Source organism: Chroicocephalus ridibundus, chromosome 1, assembly GCF_963924245.1.
Source record: "Chroicocephalus ridibundus chromosome 1, bChrRid1.1, whole genome shotgun sequence".
NCBI lineage: Eukaryota > Metazoa > Chordata > Aves > Charadriiformes > Laridae > Chroicocephalus > Chroicocephalus ridibundus.
In genome coordinates this window covers 100,271,982-100,291,810 of record NC_086284.1, presented here as the reverse complement: position 1 = coordinate 100,291,810, position 19,829 = coordinate 100,271,982, and the positions used below count along the sequence as shown (strand labels likewise).

The following is a 19,829-nucleotide window of genomic DNA, read 5'->3' as shown; positions in this document are numbered from 1 at the left end:
TCCAGACCCCTCACCAGCTTCATTGCCCTTCTCTGGACACGCTCTGGCACCTCAATGTCTTTCCTGTAGTGAAGGGCCCAAAAGTGGACCCAGTACTCGAGGTGGGGCCTCACCACTGCCAAGTATAGAGGCATCTCCCAAAGTTTAGGCAGATATTCAGAGGTGTGGGCTTCAACTGAATCCATCAGCAAGAAATCAATGAAAAGGATTCCTTCAAAACAACTCGGTATTTATAAATGCAGCTCCATTTAAGACTAGGGTAAGAAAAAGGTATAGGGCAGGACAGCAGTAAGCAAGTAGCCAGCTGCAACAGATGCCAAACCATGTCCAGCTCTATCCACCTTGGTTGTTAGAGGACCTCTGGAGGGTCACAGGCAAGCACTCCTCCAAGGACGGTACACCCTTCCCAAGGCTGCAGAATAAATGCTGTGTTACCATCCATAAATCCCCATATTCAAATTTAATGCTCCTCACATAGCCATCATCCTCGATGGCAAACCAGAATGCAAACCCTATATTTTATCATGTGCTAGGCCTATAAAGACAGCAGGCCATAAGCTTTTTGGGGGTGAGCGCTTTGCAGTAACTTCAGCTCTTTGCCTGTAAGAGCCAGAATTTGCCTGAATAAATAAACATAAATCAGAAAACAATTCTGCAGAGGGCCCAAGTTCTAGGCACTCCTTGTGACCACACAGGACTATGTGGTTTCTGTTCAAGAGTCCTGGGCCTGACATTTCCAAAGGACCAAATGTCCAGCTGCCGGGAAGCAGCTGAAGACACCTTTTAGAGAACAGGTGTCTTCAAACACCCCTGTGTCCTTTCTGGAAGGATTTGGGAGCACATGTGCTTGAAGAAGTACACGGTGGAACAACAGTTGGAACCTGCTTTTATCCCACTGCTGGTTCTTGGTTTACAGTGAGTGATCAATAGGTAGATGTACACATGAGTATCTGCTACATTTCTTATACTTAACAATGTTAAAGACCTTTTTCCCCTGAATGCTAATGATTTCCAATGCCTAGCTAACTAGAGCCCTATGACTAGCAGTAACAGGGTTACCAACTCTTTCCAACTGATAGGGGTAATAATGACTAGAGTAAGATCAAACCAACATATTTTATCAGTTTGAGCCCTATTGATGAAATACGTTGATGCAACAGAGCAGCAAGTTACAAAGCTTTGAATCAGCTTTTTAAAGTACTTTAATACAGAATGAGGGGCTGTACTAGTTTGAGCATTTTTTAACTGAATTTTATAATTTTAGGATTTTTTAAATACACGCACGCTGGTCACTTTGGCTGAAAATTTGCCAAAAAAATGGGACAGAACTTGATGTTTAGCTCCTCCGTTTCCATTCCATGCTGATTGGGGATGGCATCCTAATCCCTTTGCCTAGAAATTCTAACATAAGTGGGATGTGAAAGATTTCCCACAAAATTAAAACCGGAAAGCACAAACTGACACCATCAAGCAACAGCACAGAGCTACCAAAGTTCAGTAAAGGAAATAATTAACAGAAAGCTCTCCTCAGCCCCTATACAACATTGTTCCCTACTGCCTCTCCCCCAGGCACAACACACCCCCACAGGGGGAGATAATTTGGACAACATTGTGATTTTAACCCAACTTTCCTCTCCAGCTTTAAGTTACTGAATGCAACAGAGTATGTGTGCAGTTTCTTCTTCCCACCCCTTCTCATTTAAAACTTCTCTCTTTTCATTTGCAGACAATACACAATTTCTTAAAATTTCTTTAGTTAGGGGTCTGAGGTGGTGCTACAACAAATAACTTTATTTAAATTCAGACTTTTATGCTAACAAAAAAGGCGAATGACACTGTGGGAGAGGAGAGAAAAAGGAAGCGGGGATTATTTTTTTCAAACGTGAAATGTGAATGTTTTCAGTGAAAAGTTCTTAACTGAAAAATAACTCTATTTGAATTCTCTGCTCCTCTGAGCACCCAACACTCGTGATTTGACCTCTCTGCTGATGTTTTGGAAGTGGAGAGGAACATTCTCTCTTCTTTTGGGAACAGATGGACGCACTTGGACTGTGTCAGAGGCAGCTGATTATGTTGAGACCTGGCCTAATTGCTTTCTCCTCAGTGTCTTCCCAATGCTTCTAGGACAACATTACAGAAAACTAATGACATACGTATTGCAGTGTGAGAAGCAAAAAGTTTCTTTATTTTTGCTGGCAGTATATAGGCTTGTATCTCTTCTACACATTTGCCTACTGTTACAGTCTGAATTTGATTGCTCTGTTCTTTGTTATAAAAAGCCGCCTCCCAAATCAAAATAAATCTAAACCACTTTTTCTTCCCCTGCTCTTCCAGTTTCCTGTTCCGTTCATGGTATACACTCATACAGACAGTCTTTTATAAACTGCTTTGCAGTTCCCATCCCTATTAACTTCAAGGCCAGTAAATCTTCAATGGCCTAATAGATTGTTCATCATTCAAATTAAAATCATTTGGAGCCAAGATTTAACACAGGATTTATTTTTTATGGGCATCTATGAACTCCAGAAGGCAAGAATTCTGAACAGAAGCATTAAAAGATGCTCCATAATAACCATCGAGTAGGCAAAGAGATACCGGGTACATTATTAGAGAAGGAAGGGCTTAAATTATCCTCTAGATTAGAATATTGATGAGACACAGTGCATCAACAATGTACTTCAAAAACCAGTAACCAAGTCACCCAGACGCAGAATCGTGTATTTCAATGCTCCTCATTAATACACTGGATTGAATCCAGTACCGACTTACCCCTGCGATGTGTCTGAGGTTAAAAATGCCTGTGTACTTAGCTTAATAGGTTCCCATTAGGGAAATGCAAAAATAGCATTGATTTTATTTAAAAAGAGCTTCTCAGATAAACGGTGCCATTAAATGACTACACACAAAATTTTTCTGAACTCTGGTAAATTTGTTTCACATGAAGTGTCCTATGTGGATGTTACGGTTGAGTTTTTCAGCATCCATATGCCACTTTAATTAACCCAAAATATTCACTACTACTTTTCCCAAAACAGGAATTCATGGAGGAAAGTGAAAAATAAGCAAAACCACTGCTAAGATTGATAACGGAACCAAATAACCAGCAAAAAACCATACAACTTTTTTATCCTAAGATTTTTTTTTTCCTATAAAAATAGGCAGTTTTCAAACAGTTTTCACTTTGAACTGAAAACAGAAGAATACAGAATTTTGAAAATACTGAAAAGGAAAAGTTCTGGCTTTTGCTGCATCCCTTGCAGGCTTTTATTTCTTTGTTTTGGCTGAAAGATGACTTTTTCAATAGGAAAACATCCTTTTTAGCCAACACAAGTACATATTTTTCCTAACAAAGTAATTGACAAAAAAAATGCCCAACTAACTCAGACAGACCTTAAGTTCCACAAGTATCCTGCAAAGGACATCAGTCATGAGAGAGAGAGAGAATAAAAAATCTTCTTTGAGCTTTGAGACAGGGAGGAAGAAGGCATTTCCAATTCTAAATGCAATTAATTTTCACTGATTAAAACCACACCAAGTTGTTTTGATTTGTTTTTTGGTTTTGTTTTGGTTTTGTTGTTTTTTTTTTTTTAAATTTAAGGCATTTAAATTTATGGTCCTATGTTCCTGTAGTTTCCTTACAATGATTCATTATTAGGTGTCTGGTGTAGTAAGAAAATAAATCTAAATGAAAGTGACACAAAGGCAAAACATTTAATCTTCTTTTAGCTGACTTACATTTTATAAGCAATGCTTTCCAAACATATCTCTCCCATTGAGCTTCACCTTCATGCTGGGAGCTCCAGTCCAAAGCAATAGGAGCTCCACTAACAGAAGTCTGAGACTCTGAGTACATGCAGTACTGGGTTTAGTAATGAGAATATAAAACACCACCACCAAATTATTAAGGATTCCTAAACCTCATTCACACTTAATCTATGCCTTTTGCTTTTCCAGTACTTGGGAAGAAACAGAAAGCATGGATCCAAATAAAGGACGATGCTTTAGGAGATCCTGCCTGAGGTTTCCAGCAGCCTCCAGAAGAAACAGAGGAAATTGTGAAGCTTCTTTGTTTTTCAGTTTCCCTCTATGTAAAATGGGGGTAATAATTCTAATTAACTCAAAGGGGCTTTGGGGTTTTCATAAGGGAAAAGAGATGTCAAAATAAACAGGAATAAAGGTTTCCTTGATTCTATGCAGGGCTTGAGATATGTAATTTCTTTAGCACTTAAAAAAAAAAAATCATCCCCAGAAAGTGCTATGAATAACCGTTGATGAGGATGCAAAGACATACTATCAATAAGTAGAGCTCATGTAAGAAAGGAGAAGATATTTGAAAGAGGAAAGTAAAATCCAGTGAATAAGTTCTTTTTTCTTAAATTCCTTTTGAAAACGCACACAGCATCTCACTAAATCTTCTTGGGCCACTGACATTTAGAGGGGTTCTCTTTTTGTCACTCATTTTATAAGAGTGCCGAATGGATGCTGTGACACAGCATGCGTTATCCTATCACTTCTTATTTATAGGTGTGCTTTTGCTTCCTAGCCCTGAAATTGCTTTTCAGCAAGTCACAAACATCCACTTCGAAAAGATCAGATTTGCTTCTCATGTTCTAACTGAATTTTTCCAAGAAAATCCATGTCTTTTTTTTCAGCAAAAAAAGATCTCCAGCTATCCAGTATATTTATGAATTCAAAAAACATTTAAGCAAAGTAAAAAGGATTACGTAGATGATTAATCCCCTTATTTCTCTGGATTCTTACACAAGACTGCCACATTTAAATACAATACAATGTCAGCAGTTGGGGCTTTTCCTGTTTTTTTTTACGCTATTTTCTTTTTCGTAGCCTCTCCCCTCATATCAGCAGCTGCTTCCATATTTCATTTTAATTCAGAAGGAATTGTAAAAGATTCAGATAAATACATTATAATGTTACATTTTTTTAAATTATGTTGTGCATACATGTAAAGATTATTATGCTTGTTGGGACTCTTTGCACTCTCGTGAAATTTCATATAAAAAATATTTTATAGAAATGTTTTTACTTCAGAACACACTGACTGTAATGAGTATTTCTTTGCACAGAAAATATCTATATAATTTCATCCATTTTTTTAAATCTGCATACTATTTTATACATTTAAGGGATCAGTTTTACTTACAGTATAGTCATATATTTTCATATAGTGATTTTTAGCATTTCAGTTGATGCCTTTTTTTTTAATCTTAGAAATACTTTTTAGTTTTTAAACAAATGTCTTTCTTGTCAGTGTAGTGTGAAAAAACAGTTATAAATTGGAAGACAAAATGGAGTACATGGAAGGACTCTCAGTCCTCAGTGCAGACAAAACTCACTCACAGGCACAAAAAAAATGCGGTCTAAAAAACAGAGATATTTTTTTTTCCCCATCATTATCACTCAGGTATTGCCTGGAGGATCAGTTGCAAGAAAAATATCAGGAGAAAAAAGATGTTACTTTTGCATGGGCTATGCCTCTAAAGAATAACCATGGTTTTACAAAACCGTGCTATTTAACTAGATACAGTTGGGCAGGACATTTTACAAAGGGAGGGCAGTAAAAAACATTCTCTGCCCCTAGAAAATTACAGTCTACTTGTCTCTTTGGTAGTAATTAAAAAAAAAAAAGAAAGTCAGCTCCACAGCTGAACCCAAATATATTTTCTGAGTGTATCAGGAATTTGTTTCTCTGTTTTAATGAGAAGGGTGAAAAACATTTAGAAAAAAAAAATTCCACAGGCATGTAACTGCAAAACAAGAGCACTACATGTCAGCTCTGTTTTCCCTGCTGGAATACATAATCCCTGAACAGAGCTTGCCCTGACCTTCCACAAGTAGCAGGGTAATTGTTCTCAGGGATTTTGTGAATATCACTATCTATTTGAAAAGAAAGCCATGGACAAAAGAGGAAAATGAATTTGAATTTGCAGTGAAAGTGAGCATCCAGTACTGGGCTGTTCCCCAACTGGAAGAGAGCCAGACTCGATCCCCAGGCAGAGAGCCAAGGAGACATCCTTGCCTTGGTGCACGACCAAGTTCCACAGCTGGAGAGTTAAGCTGGACACAGAGGAGAGACCTCTGCATTGTTTCCAGAGCAGATGAAGATTTAAAGATGGTGGGGTGTTAATTTTACCATCCTTCCTCACTACCAGACCCAGAAGCGGGGCAGCAGTAAAACACTCAAATTTTGCATGGAAAAGCTCTACAGAACAATCCCTCCAGGACACCGCAACGAAGGATAAATCATTCGGAGGAGAAGGAGAGAACAAAACCAAAGCGTAGAGCTGAAACCACAAAGATATACACAGGATGCATCTCTTAATTCGTAATTCCTCACAGTCCTCTGAAGCATGTCTCTAGTGTCAAATTGCTCCCTCTTGAGCAGCACTTTTAGTTCTCCATGGTTGCATCCCGCTGCCATCCAGATTCAGAGAGCAGAGTGTGAAACACTCCCTTCTTGGTAATGACGTTTATTGACCACAGCTGCCTTCGAGGCAGAGCTGGGAGCTGGCCCTGGGGCGGGGGACTTGGTCCAACTTGGGGGGAATTTAACCCCATCCAGGGTCAGGGCTCATGCCCCAGACGCGCTGCCGCAGCAGGGCTCAACAAGGACGGCCGCTCACCTGAGACGTAAGCAGCGCCGGCATGAATTTTTAACTCCTCTGTTCACCGAAGCAGCAGTTGCTTTCGGTCCAATTCACTGCACAAGATGTGCAATCTTAGTTTTATGCAGAGGTGAAATTCCTGTATTAATTCATATTGAGTGCGCACAACAGTCAGTGAGAAAAGTGGCAGTGCGGAGAGGGATTTCTGTGATCCATATTGAATTAGTTACTTTAAAATGAACAGTGAGTATTCCATGAAGGTATCTGAATAAACACAGAGCCATTCAGATGGCAGTAGGGAAAAGAAAACTTGCAGGCGTAGAAAAGAAAAGGACACAATAAGGTAGGAAAGAATAAATTGCCATAGATATATACCTACATCCTTCATTTCATGCACCCATAATTCTCTCTGGCAGCTGCATGATTAATTCAAAGATTTATTGATTTTTTTTTTACTTGCTCAATCCTGCTGACCTGCTTTTGTTGACAGGTCTGTGTGGATCACACTCCTCCGCCAGTTGAAAGCATGGCATCATGTCAGTCTCCATGGCCTGCAGTAAACATTTCAACTCATTCAACACCAACAGTCTTCGAGTGCAGGGTAAAAACATGCAGAGCTTATTTCAAACCAAACAAACATGAAGCAGCAAATTGGTAGGTTGCTTTTGCCGTGAAAAAATATCTGTAATTGCAATTATAAAGTGATTTTGATAATGGGAGAGAACATGTAAACAGTTCAATCTTTCTTCTCCTGTACTCTCACTTCCATAAGAAATTTCCTAGCTTGAAGTTTTTTAGCAAAACCAAAGACACTTTGATACAGCAACCACTGACAAAATAAAATGCTTAGCCTTTGCACCTACAACTTTTCTGCAGTGGGACAGAGCATCTGCCCCTCTGCCGTTACACAGCTCGAGCTCACACATCAGATGGCAGGCTTTAAACACTCGCTTGCTTCTAACTAAAAGGTCACCTGGCCATCCTTGGAACCTTCCTGCAAAGAGAAAACATACGTGCAATTAAGGTATGCGTTTACTGTTTAGCAACCCAGGTGAAGCAATCTCATACATCAATTTTTGACCCCTCGTATCAAAACTGTCAGAGCTCATTGGCTGTTTGCCGGCTCATGTCCGACAGGGTTTTGATGAGAAACCCCAAGCACACAGTGCTTAACATGATCATCTCCTTACCCACTGCCATTCGGGAACGTGACAAGATCACAAGCCACTAACAGAGCAGATTAATAAGGAAGAAAACAATGCCACGATCAACTATTTCAAAAAGTAAAACTGAAAATAAGTAATAAAATTAGACCTAAAACCAGCGCACTGATTGACCCAAGCATGGTCCTGCTCCTAGCCCTTTGATACCAAACCTGATACCTCTGAGCCTTCCTGTCTACAAATTCGACCCCTGAAAATCCTGCGTATCAAACCAAAGCAATAAAAATATTGCTTCAAATATTCAATTCAAGAAAAATTATATGAACCAAAACCTGCCTGAATAATAGTAAACAAAGAGCAAAGACAAAATGGAAAAATGTTGAGTGAACACCTGTGAAGGTTAGCAGTCAATCTGCTCTTATTTCACCTTTAATAAAGATCTGGTAAACATCAAGTTAATTAAAATGCAGGCCATATTTATTTGAAGGTTTCACAAACCCCAGAGAGAATTAATATTATAGGAACTGAGCGGGCTAGAAAAAAATGGCCAGATGATAAAATGGGATTCACCCCAGGAAAACGAAAAAAATTTCAAGTACATCTGGAGAGAGAAAATAACGTGACACAGATATTTCCAGTGAGAGACTAACTGTGCCACTGAATTCAACCATGCTGAAAGAAACCTCTTCATGACTGGCAACATCAATAACAAGGTGGTAAAACAGAACAGTTAGGGCATCAGATTAGATAATATTATGCATGGTCCAACAGACCCTCAGGCCCATAGAGCAACGTGATAGGTGCCCATATCTATCTACCTATCTATATACACACTCATGGATACAGAGAGAGAAAGAGAGAGAAAGGCATATTTTTTAAAAAAAACATGGATATTTGAAAGCCTTAACACAGAAAGCAGAGTAAAAACCTCCCCTTCTCTCTCTCTAATTCACAAGAAACAATTCTGAAGGGGGCCTGAATCCAATCAAGTTTTTCGTGCGCTTTAACTGTATAAGTAGAGAGGAAAAAAAAAATTAAAGGGTTGAGGAAAAAAAAAAAAGAGGACTGGGGGGCGTGCTCTGGGGTTTCTTGTTTGGTTTTAAAGTGAGTAGAGGGAAAGGATCCCTCCAACTGATGGAAATGGAGGGCTACACAAAACAGAGCAGCAACCGAGAGGAAAAAAGAATATGATACACTTGTCTCCTAGACACACTTCATTACTGAAATGCCAAAACCATTGTTAGTATTTGTGAACCCTATTAGTATTAAAATTGCTGGATGTAGTGAGACAGAGCAAATTTTGACTTTCTGCATTTTAGGCAGCAAGACACCCCTCTCAAGTCCATTTTTCTCCTCCATCTCTCACAAACAGCCACCAATGTCCTATGCCCTCAGAGCAGCCAAAACGTCCAGCCACACTGACAAAAATCGACAGGTTCCCTCTATGTGAAAACAAGTCTTTCTGGTTTCACACGCATGTTTCCCTGTGCTGATTCATTGATCAGAAACCACTCCTTTGCCTACAGTCGTATCGCTCACTTCCCTCTGCACTATCAAAATGTGATTCTTTGACACGTGGATCAGATGCTTTCCATCTTCACCCTCCAAGTCACTCTAAACACCTGCCTCCTGCAAAGCTGTTGAAATCCTTGCAGCTACTCCTACTGATCCCACAGCCATAATTTGAGGATGATTCACCTGAGCAAAATATGCCAGGGTGATGGAGTAGGAAGCAAGCATGGAGAAGAGGCTGCAGAGCAGCCAGAGGAAAGGTCCCCCATTGAACAGCTGTTCAAAGTACGTTGCCTTGCTCAGTTACAATTTTAGTTTACAATGAGTCAAAGGAGAGCGTGAAAACGGTTTGCACAAGCAGGAAGTGCCAAGTTTTCACCATCTCCACTTCCTAGGATTATAAGACGCTCTCCTCTTAAAAGAGCGGTGTGCTCAGGAAAAATGCTAACTTGACATATCTTAAATAATGTAGTAAATGACTTATTCCTAGGTCCCTTAGGAAAATAACCTTGTTGAAAGAGAAAGTGAGGAAGCAATATATTGTCTTCAGAGATGGGCAAGTGCACTTTACATGTCTTGAAGAAGTGTAGAAAACACATTACTGTAACAGCAAACCTACAGTCTGACCTGAGCATTCTGAACACTCTTCGCATTAGCTTTCCAGGGAGTCAAGGAAGCTCAGCAGATGTAGGGATTTGATGTTTTATTTTCTGTGTGCTATCACAACTTTGAGTAGCAGAATTAAATCTCACTGACATGAGATTATGTTCCAGTAACAGGACGAGGTGTAACAGGCACAAGCTGGAACATAGGAAGTTCCGATCAAATATGAGAAAAAACTTCTTTACGGTGAGGGTGACAGAGCACTGGAACAGGCTGCCCAGGGAGGTTGTGGAGTCCCCTTCTCTGGAGATTTTCAAGACTCACCTGGATGCAGTCCTGAGTAACGTGCTCTAGGCAATCCTGCTTTAGCAGGGGAGTTGGACTAGATGATCTCTAGAGGTCCCTTCCAACTCTGAAAATTCCATGATTCCGTGATTTCTAGTAGAAGGCAGTTTACCTTCAGATTTTTTTTTTTTATATATGTTGCTAATATTTAAAAAATAAAAATAAAATTAAAAAAAAAATTGTACTCTTCATCCCTCTCCACATGTAACTGGAAAAAATCTTGCATCTAGAGCATTCAGTGGCATAGGTTAAGTGTCTGCTGAATGCTTCCTGGTTAGCAACCATGATTAAACCCTGACACCAAACAAAAACAAGGAAGATCATAGCTCATCTCTACTAGACACAGCCTCAATCAAATGGCTGGACTTAATCCCTGCGATCATCAGCAATAACCTAATTCTGAACACAGGACTCTGTACACAGGACCACTCCCCCACAGAGAGATTTTTTTTTCCCCACTACGTACAAACCTCATGGCTGAAAAAACAGCGATCGCTCTATGTAAACTGAACCACTGCTGTAATCTCCAAACCCCAGCACAAATGAAAACTGCAGTGCTGGATTTTAGATGCCACCACGTGATAACTACTGGCAAACATTGACTGCTTGCTGTCAACCGCGGCAGTTCAGAAAAGCCCTTTGTGCAGAAAAAGATCCAAGAGCCCCTGAGCCTTTTAAAGACAAGACTTGAGGAACTGCGTGTAAATAAATAATGCAATTCATTACATCAAATGTAGGTCATTGTACATCAGTGACACTTCTCAAGCTGTGGTCCAGTGTGTCTAATTTCTGGCCGACAGAAAGTATGCTGGCTGGAAGGCTCATCAGCTGTCATCTGCACGTCAATCACAGCCCTTCAGGGAACCACGTTCCATTCATGCTTACGCACCTTTCCCTCGAAGCTGCTATTCTTTCGGTGCAGATTTAAATATGCCATTGTGCACAGTCGTTATTATGTTTCTCTCCCTTTCTACCTTTTTTAAGCAGTCGCACTCTATGTATAAATCAGACCAATTCTTGCATGGTATGTCATTAGACAGGAAATGGGAATTCAGAAAGGTCAGGGCATGAACCTATTCATGATCCTGCTCTTGGCACTGAGCTATTCAGATACATGCAAAAACCCAAAATCCCTCGTAGTTATCAGCATGAGGACAGGAGGCATTCATAACAGAAATACAGTATGCAGTGACAGACCAGATTTAATTCTTCAGCCTTTCTCTTTGTTTCCATCCGCTCTTCATTCTCCTCTTTTCTGTCTCTTTGCTGATCCCTTATACTGAACTTTTTAATAATCCCTTTCAGCCCATCTTCCCCTATAACCATACCCATCCTTTGCTCTCTCCGGGGCCAATTAACACACGAAGGGACTCTGCTCTTTGCTTTCACCCAGGCAGAGCAGAATCAGCAGTTATTTTGTGTTTACCTTCCCTTCTAGTCCAGCTTCACTGTTCCGCATGTGAAGAACTACTATGTGCCAAGCACTAGTCTCCTCTCTGCCTCATGGTTGCTCAACAGCAGCAGAAGCACAATCCACACTGCGGCACATTTCAGTACTATCGTTCCTTGTTTTTATGGCTGTCATTACAAAGACATACTTTGCTGCACTCTTCGGTCCCACAGGGCCTAGGCTCTTTTGATGGTTACAAGGTCAACACAAAGCTGATGCCAAAAGTCTCTTTCTTTTGGAACAGCTTGTGAAGGAAAGCAGTAAGGAGGAAGGGAAACTTGACCTTTGAGCAAGCTGTATGCAGTTATCAGTCATACAACGTTCTCAGATTATTTAAGCTGTTATGTTTAGTGTCATCTAATGAAAATGTGGAAGAGCTGGTTATTGATACAAGAGAAAACTGCACATCATTACGCTACTTTTTATAATTCAAATGAATTTCAGACTCAGTTTCAAGTCAGCTGACAGTATACAATTCTTCAGAAACGAAGGATCTTCAGAAAAGAGATGTTTTCCTGATGTTGCAGCTGTAGAGCTTGGTAGAAGAGTAACCTGCACTTTGTGAGCCCCTTAAGAATTGCCAGAGTTACTGTCAGTCCTTCTATTTTGCCAACATCTCAGAGATTGTTAGGCAAGACACACACCAATGGAAAGTTTGATTGCCTTTACTAAAAGACACAGATGGGCAAATAAGATACACTTTATGCATTCGTAGCAGATTGACAACTGGAGAGGTCTGCTGCTGCCCTTGTCTATTATGAGAGTTTGTAATACAGCTGTAGCTAGTGGAGATGGTTGAATACTTCATCTAACAATTATTATTCAAAATGGGTCTTTCCAATATGAAAAGATTTCTGTGCATTTGTTGTTGGAAGTTGGGGTTTTCTACTTTTCCCTGAAATAGATTCATCCAAATAATTGTTTCTGCTTTGCTTTGAAGTCATTTTCCTGCTACCTTGGCCTCTAGAGGACACCCTGAAAAAGCTTTTTGGCCTCATATTTGCTTTCACATTGAAAGACAAAATGTAGGAGCAAAACCCCAATTATTTAGCGGTTCCCCTGACAGTCAGACAAGCACATGCACGCCTTTTCAGTCCACGGCTGTCCTTGCACATGGAAACTTCACAGAATGCATTATTTCTGGTTCCAAACACGGGCACCTTCCCCTTTATAGAGCAGCGAGTCTGACCTACCTGGACACTCCTTGGAAACACTCTAGCAATACGTCTTAATATGTTTCAACTCCCAATTACTTTACAATAACCTGGAGGCATGACATAAAATTGCAGCCAGGAAACAGAAGATGCTTTTGCCCAGCCATATTTATGACACGCTTTGATTACTATGGACATCACTGTGCTCTCTGAGAACTAAGCATACAAACAAAAGCAGATATGTCCAGGACAGTACACCGTTGCAAGAGCAAAAAAAAAAAAATCACCGTTTTAATCAAGGAATACGCCTCAAACACTCTTTGTAAAAAGCTAGATTTTTTTACGTTTTTTTTACATTATAAAAGCAAAAACACTTTGCTTTTTTCTTTAAAATGTTGGATTTACATAAAAAGAGAAGTGATACCTAGAATAGTAAGTAACAGCTGAAATAAAGGATTCTTGTTAATCTACAGAACTCTCTATTTTAGTAGTCAGAATGGGACTACAGATAGATAGGTATGTGAAGTACTTACTCTAAATTATATTTGTAAGTATTGCACTGAGGTTTAAGCCTTTCAGAAAAAAAGAAAAGCTTCTCTCTCGGACCACTCACATATAGACCTTCCCACTGAAAAGGTGCCCTACTTCCTGTCATAGGGGGTCTCCCCTTCCCTCCTGTAAGGTTTAAGCTTCCTGGGCTACTTGTGTCTTCTATTTGAAATGGATGTATCATCTCAGTGAAAATGTTCTTATCTTTTTCCTATCTCTCTCCCCCTTCCTTTTTCTTTTTTCTTTTTTCTTTCTTTCTTTTCAAGTAAACACTATCTAGTTTTCCCACAAAAGCCTTGTCCACCTCAAACCACGATAATCATCACTCTGTGAGCGTGTATCTTTTTATATTCTTGCTCTTTCACAGTTGAGGTTTCCCCTCAAGATGGCTCTCATTTTCACCCGTGTTAATGAGTAACGAATACATCAGTTATATTAAGAAACAAGAACAAAATAAGTCAGAACTTGATGTTTCCCAATATTAAAATGATGAGATAAAAAGCATACCAATGAATCTGGCCTAGCACACAGGGGGAAAAAAAACCATGCTAGCAGTGGCTGTATAAGCAAGCATATGCATTTCCTCAGAATATTGATCATTAGTGGAAAACAGCTCAATAGTCGTGTTATGTCTTGCATCCTATTCATCAGCACTGGCATTCTAAGAAGACAAGCTTGATCAATATCTACCATTTGAGTTCATGGCCAGATTATTGCAAAATTGATTATGGGTAAAACTCAAGGCAATTGTTTTATGAAACACATGTGGGTTCTGGTTTTTAAATGCTTTCACTATTAAGCTGCAGTTAAAGAGTATAAATGGTGAACAAACAAATTTTGTGATCATTGTGGTTAAACTGGAGCAATGTTTTCCTGACACGCTTTTGCCCTTGCATGACAAAGAGCATCGACCTGTAATCTAACCTGTGATTTCATCTCTGAAACTTAATCTTTTCTTTGATGTGATCCAACATGATAAACTGAGATTTTTTAATAGCATCAGTTTTAATGAATTATGTTTTATTTCCATTTAGATTTCTAACTGTTGAATGGAGGGGTTGTGAAATAATTAGAAACCGGGTTTAAAGTGTTGAAACTTGTAATAGATTTTTAATTATTAGTCAACCACAGTCAGAAGTTGCATAAAAAAAAAAAAAAATCAATTTAGGTCCTTATAGTTAAATGTTATTACACACTTTTATCCCCCACAAGTTTGGGGTTGAAATCAATATAGGCTAACCAGAATGAAATTATCTTAAAATAGCAGCCGTGACGGTCTACAGAAATGCCACACCTTCTTCTCTAAAGGAGGAGTTAGAGAGACCTGTATGCCCTACTCCTGACTCCAAGGTGAAGAGCAGGATTGAACCACTCAAAGATATCACATAGGTACTAGTTACTAACGCTCAAGTCAAAAAAAAAAAATCAGACTGAAAGGATGCAATCTATATTGACAGATAAAAGATGCATGTTTTCCTATAACATAGGATGAATAAACTTAAAAGAAAACTGATAGTTAACCATGCAGGCATACACATTCTTTTCCTTCAGCCAATACTCACACATACAGATATACATGCATCATGTAGTACGCTATTTTAAGATGAAGAACAGTAAACTAATTCATCCACTGTTGCATTTGATAATCTTAATCATAGTTTAGATAATCTTAAGAACAGTTCTGTACCATTACATACAGAATAATGGAAAGCTTGTTTGCATATTTAAATACAAGTCTGACCTGACTATATTGCCTGAAGTGTTGGCAAGTCCTACAATTCAGGTATTGGAGACCTCTTCATGGAAACACATTCGGTTTCAGTTGCTCAGTGAGAAAAATAATACGCCGTATCAAAATCCAAGAGCATAACAAGGATGTGGATTTACCAAGTTTAAACGGTGCACCAGTAGCATAGGAAAACTGATCATCAATTACCTGGTACTTAAATATCTACGAAATCCTTAGAAAGCTATTTGAAATATATTTAAAAAAAAGAAACAGAACAAACTTATCTAAGGAATCAATAATATGAGTTATCTAGAAAAATAGATATTTCCGTCAATGCCACATTTGTCAGAAAGGAAAGATTATTAATATACTGAGAAGTACAAAAACATTCCCACACATTGTAGGATCATAAACACAAACACATTCTTAAATATACTCTGCAACAACATTTAACTCAACCTACTTTTTTTCATTCTGCATTACACTGGAACAATATATCTCAAATTTCTGCACACATAAGTCATTCGTATGTGTAACAGCAGCTTCACTGTGTGTAATATATAATTTAGATATGTACAATACTGACAATATTTTTCCCACATATACTTTCTCCCATGAATTTCTTACAACGTTTATGCTTTAAAATGTTGAATATTCTTTGCCTGAATTCCCTGTACTTCCTGAACAATGCCTCACATTTCCTCACTTTGTCAGTAAACAGATTAATGCACATAACTGCTTTAGAACAGATTGTTTCACTTCAATGTGTTCGGCTTACAGCACAGCCTACCCTGTGCTTAAGTCTCCAGTGTTATCTATGAACATATTTGAGACTAAAATGTTATGAATTTATAAGTATCAATTACATACTTCATTTAAATATAACCAAACAAATTTAGACTTGGTATTTCTTCTAATCCATGAGTAACATTACTACTGAAAAACAATTACAACCCAACACATGCTTTACGACTCTCAAATTTCTTTGGCATGTAGGAGTTCCTTATCAAAGTTAAAATGTGAACCCATTGCCACAGCATGCGGAAGCTGGTTTTATTTCTGGTATAAAACAAAAACCATGTTATATTCCCCTCAAGCGTGCTAGGAAAAGCAGGGCTGTCTAAAACCTTCTTGTCACACGCAGTCATAGGGATGCAGCAATGCTAATGTGAAATACGTTACTGGAAGGATGACATACCATTCAGCTACAACTGACTCAAAGTAAACATCAGGCATTTGGAGGAAAAACCAGGAACCATAGCTGCCATTGCCAATTGGAAAAGAAAACCATAACAGCCTACCTGAGACAAGCGAGACTGTGTCTTTCTCCCATGAGACAACAGTGATGTATGCCTCCACAGAGGAGGGGATAATGCACTTGAACACTGCTACATTGCCTCTCATGGCTTTCTGGTCCTCCACACGGACTGTATAGGGTTCCCGTAAAACTGAAGATAGAAGAAGAGGTTTTGTTAAACAAGTCATAATCACATATCCCATCCACTTCCTCCGTTAGCCTTGCAAAGTTCCCCCAAGGAGGTTACTCAGGTTGTGAGTTCTTTTGTCTCAGTAAACGACACAGTTTTGCAAGGCTGATTGCAAAACAATATGAAAGCATTCCCAGATCTTTTAGTTTCCTCAAAAATCTGCATTTCACTATATTTCTATGTTCTTCCTCTGCTTAATTCTGAGGGCAAGGAGAAAGATTGTTTTTAAGAACCGCATATATATATATATATATGGGTAAATGGTGTTATGTCTTCTGTTACTTCTCTAGTTTATCATGCCACGTTTCCCATCACAAATTGCTTTCTGCTCTATCAAAAGGTACAAAGTATATACAAGTACTGTGTGTGAATATTAGACATCCAGAGGGTAAAGAGAAGGTCAGTGTCATTTAGGATTTTGAAGAAGTGAGAACCGATGAAAAAACTGGTGGAGGTGACAGCCAGAGAAAAAGCAAGGTGTCTCAGAAACACAGAGAAATGGTAGTAAGTAAGATAAGAGCTACGTTCAATTGACCAGCACAGAAAGAAATAGGTTAATGGTAAGAAAACAGAAACTATAATTCAGTGTTGTATTGTTGTATTAAAAAATAGCATGGAGACACTTCAATCCAGGATATGATTCACCTAGCATCTGGAAGAATTAATTTAATGGACAAAGACTAAAAAAGAAAACAAATATTGCTGGGATGAGATGAAGTTGCAGTGAGTGGGAGAATGGAAAGAAGGAAAATCCTGGCACTGAAACACTTCAATAAAAAATGAGGGGTGACAAAGTTGTGAGCAATAGTTAATGCAGAAGGTGGTACTGTAAAGATTAAACAGATATTGCCTACTACAAGAAGTAAATGGGTAAGACAGGGAGGACAAGCAGCAACATAGGTCCTCCACTTGACTATAAGGTCAAGGTGCAAAAAAATAAATCACCACAACCGATATAGTTGTATATCTTGAGGTGGCGAACAAAGGTATGTATCTTGAAGTGACAAACAGTTTAAATGAAAATAGGGATGAATGTATTCGAAAATGATGTGTGTGTCTGAGGCATGTATATGCCTGTGGGTAAAAGTTATTGGAAAGAACAACCCCAGTGCAGCAGTGTAACCAAGTCAGCAATGCTGAACCGGCACTTTACAGTGACGTTTCTTGCTTACTTATCCTGCCCACAAAAATATACCAAGCTCCACCAATTACATTTCACCACATTGATTCTAGACTGAAGAGTCAGTAAATGCTTTGCAGAGTTTACAGAAGTACTTCTATATACCAGGAGCACTGGAATTTCTAAATGTCAGCCCCACTTACAACGTATTTCAAGAAAAAAAGGCAACAGAGTACTGAAATGTAACTGGTTTTCACAAATGCAAACAGCATCAAGTTTTCAGGTCCAGTGTTACAACTGTAGAATGGAAGACTGAAGTTCTCCATCCCAAACAAGACTATAGCAAGACTATAACACAGTTAGGAACTCTAAACAAAACTAAATAAATTCTATAATAAATCAAATATTTTTTAAAAAAAATCAAAATAAATCCATCTTCTATGATAAAATAGACACCAATAGCTTTTTTTTAATCAAAGTTTAAGTTTCGTAATCCTGTTATAAGTGCTGAACTGATATTATAAGCACTTTTAATGCAGTGACTTTACAACACTGGCTGCCCTGTGATGAAGCAGCCCCCTAATCTTGTTCTACAGCAGAGGGAACGGCACATAGATCATCTTAATGAGGCTGACTTTTGCCTAACGCTCATGCTCCAACCATCATTTACAGAAAAGGCTTGTTTAACAGCAATATCCTAACACACTACTAAAGGTATTGGTATTGTTTCAGAACAGTTAGCCATTTTGAAAATCTGCCCAGTTCACCATTTCTGTAAGAACAAACACAGAATTATTCATTTTTTTCTTAAAAAGTTTACATTATTCTGATTTCAGAGGCCACTTAGTTATTTCCAGATCATAGTTTTGCCAGTTCCCATGAATGATTTGCTGATTTTTTTATTTTTTTTTTTTTAAATCCCAAATCCCCGAGTCATGAATTTAAATGAGAATTTCAGCCTTTGGTAAAAAGATATATTCTTCCCTGCCCCAAGTGCACTGGAAGGCTTGAGGATGAAATGGAGATATGCACCTTTACTCCTATGTGGGACTGGCCTGGAAGAGGATTATGTTTGGGTGTGCACGTTATGGTTTTTGCGGGGTTGGGGATGTGTGTTACATTATGTGAAAAATCACATGCAAAACCACAATTACAACCATATGTGAGCTGGAACCCTTCTAACTGCTACCCATATTCTTGAGGAAGCAAGTAAATAAGCTTCAGACTTTCTCAAGCTGACTGAGAATGGGCAGAGCTATTTTAGTCTTTGTATGACTGTGCTATGATTGGATTCTCCACTGATTGCTTCTGTATTCCTAGGAAATCCTATTGCTGTTGGAGCGGGCTGGAAGGAGGAAAAAATGGAGAAGAAACGAGATTAGAAAAGGCCCTCCAAAACTGTGCTAATTCAGGCCAATCTGAAACTGTTCCTGACTTCACATGAACATAAATGGAATTGAAAGTAACACACAAATTAAGTTTATCACTTCATATTTGAGCAACACGGGGTTTATCATCTAAAGATAAAATACACTTGCTGCTATGCACAGAAGACTCTCAAAAATTGTATTTTCCTATGACTGGGGGATTACACAAACCTCTGGAAAAGACACTAATAGCTATTGTCTGCCAACAGGCACAATGACAGCTCTGACATGCTATATCAGTTCACATGAAGGAAGGGGACTTGTTTAACTTGTTATCCAAACCTCAGGTTAACCGAGAAATTGAATCATACTGAGAAATGAATGGATCAGGAGTAAAAGGCTAAAGAGAGAAGGAAAAGGGTTAAAAGGGGCATTTCTGGCTTGGTCAAAAAGTGTTGCTAGTTTATGAGTTAACTACTGCAAAGCTTTTTTTTCAGGTTCTCCTTCCATTTGCGAGGTTTAATTCTCAAGCAGAGAAGGAAGACTTCTTTTGGGGTTCCATGGATAAATGGGTCAATGCTGAGCAACAGACATAACTGCACCCTGTCATCCATATCATACGCTTTTACAACTAAATGAACACCAGTTCAGAGCCTTAGATAGCAATGTTGCAAGTTTTAGCCTCCTCTACATCACTACATTAGTTTATCTAAGAAATAGAAAAATT

At 38.8% G+C, this 19,829-nt stretch overlaps 1 protein-coding gene across 3 annotated transcripts in view; it reads right to left on the bottom strand.

Annotated features, from left to right (window-relative positions):
- DSCAM (DS cell adhesion molecule) overlaps positions 1–19,829 on the bottom strand; it is a 461,329-nt gene that overhangs the window by 369,598 nt on the left and 71,902 nt on the right. For all 3 annotated transcript variants that reach the window (XM_063345282.1, XM_063345273.1, XM_063345266.1), the window contains exon 3: positions 16,430–16,576. In XM_063345282.1, the coding sequence (XP_063201352.1) occupies positions 16,430–16,576 (147 nt within the window). The remainder of the gene's footprint in view (positions 1–16,429; positions 16,577–19,829) is intronic.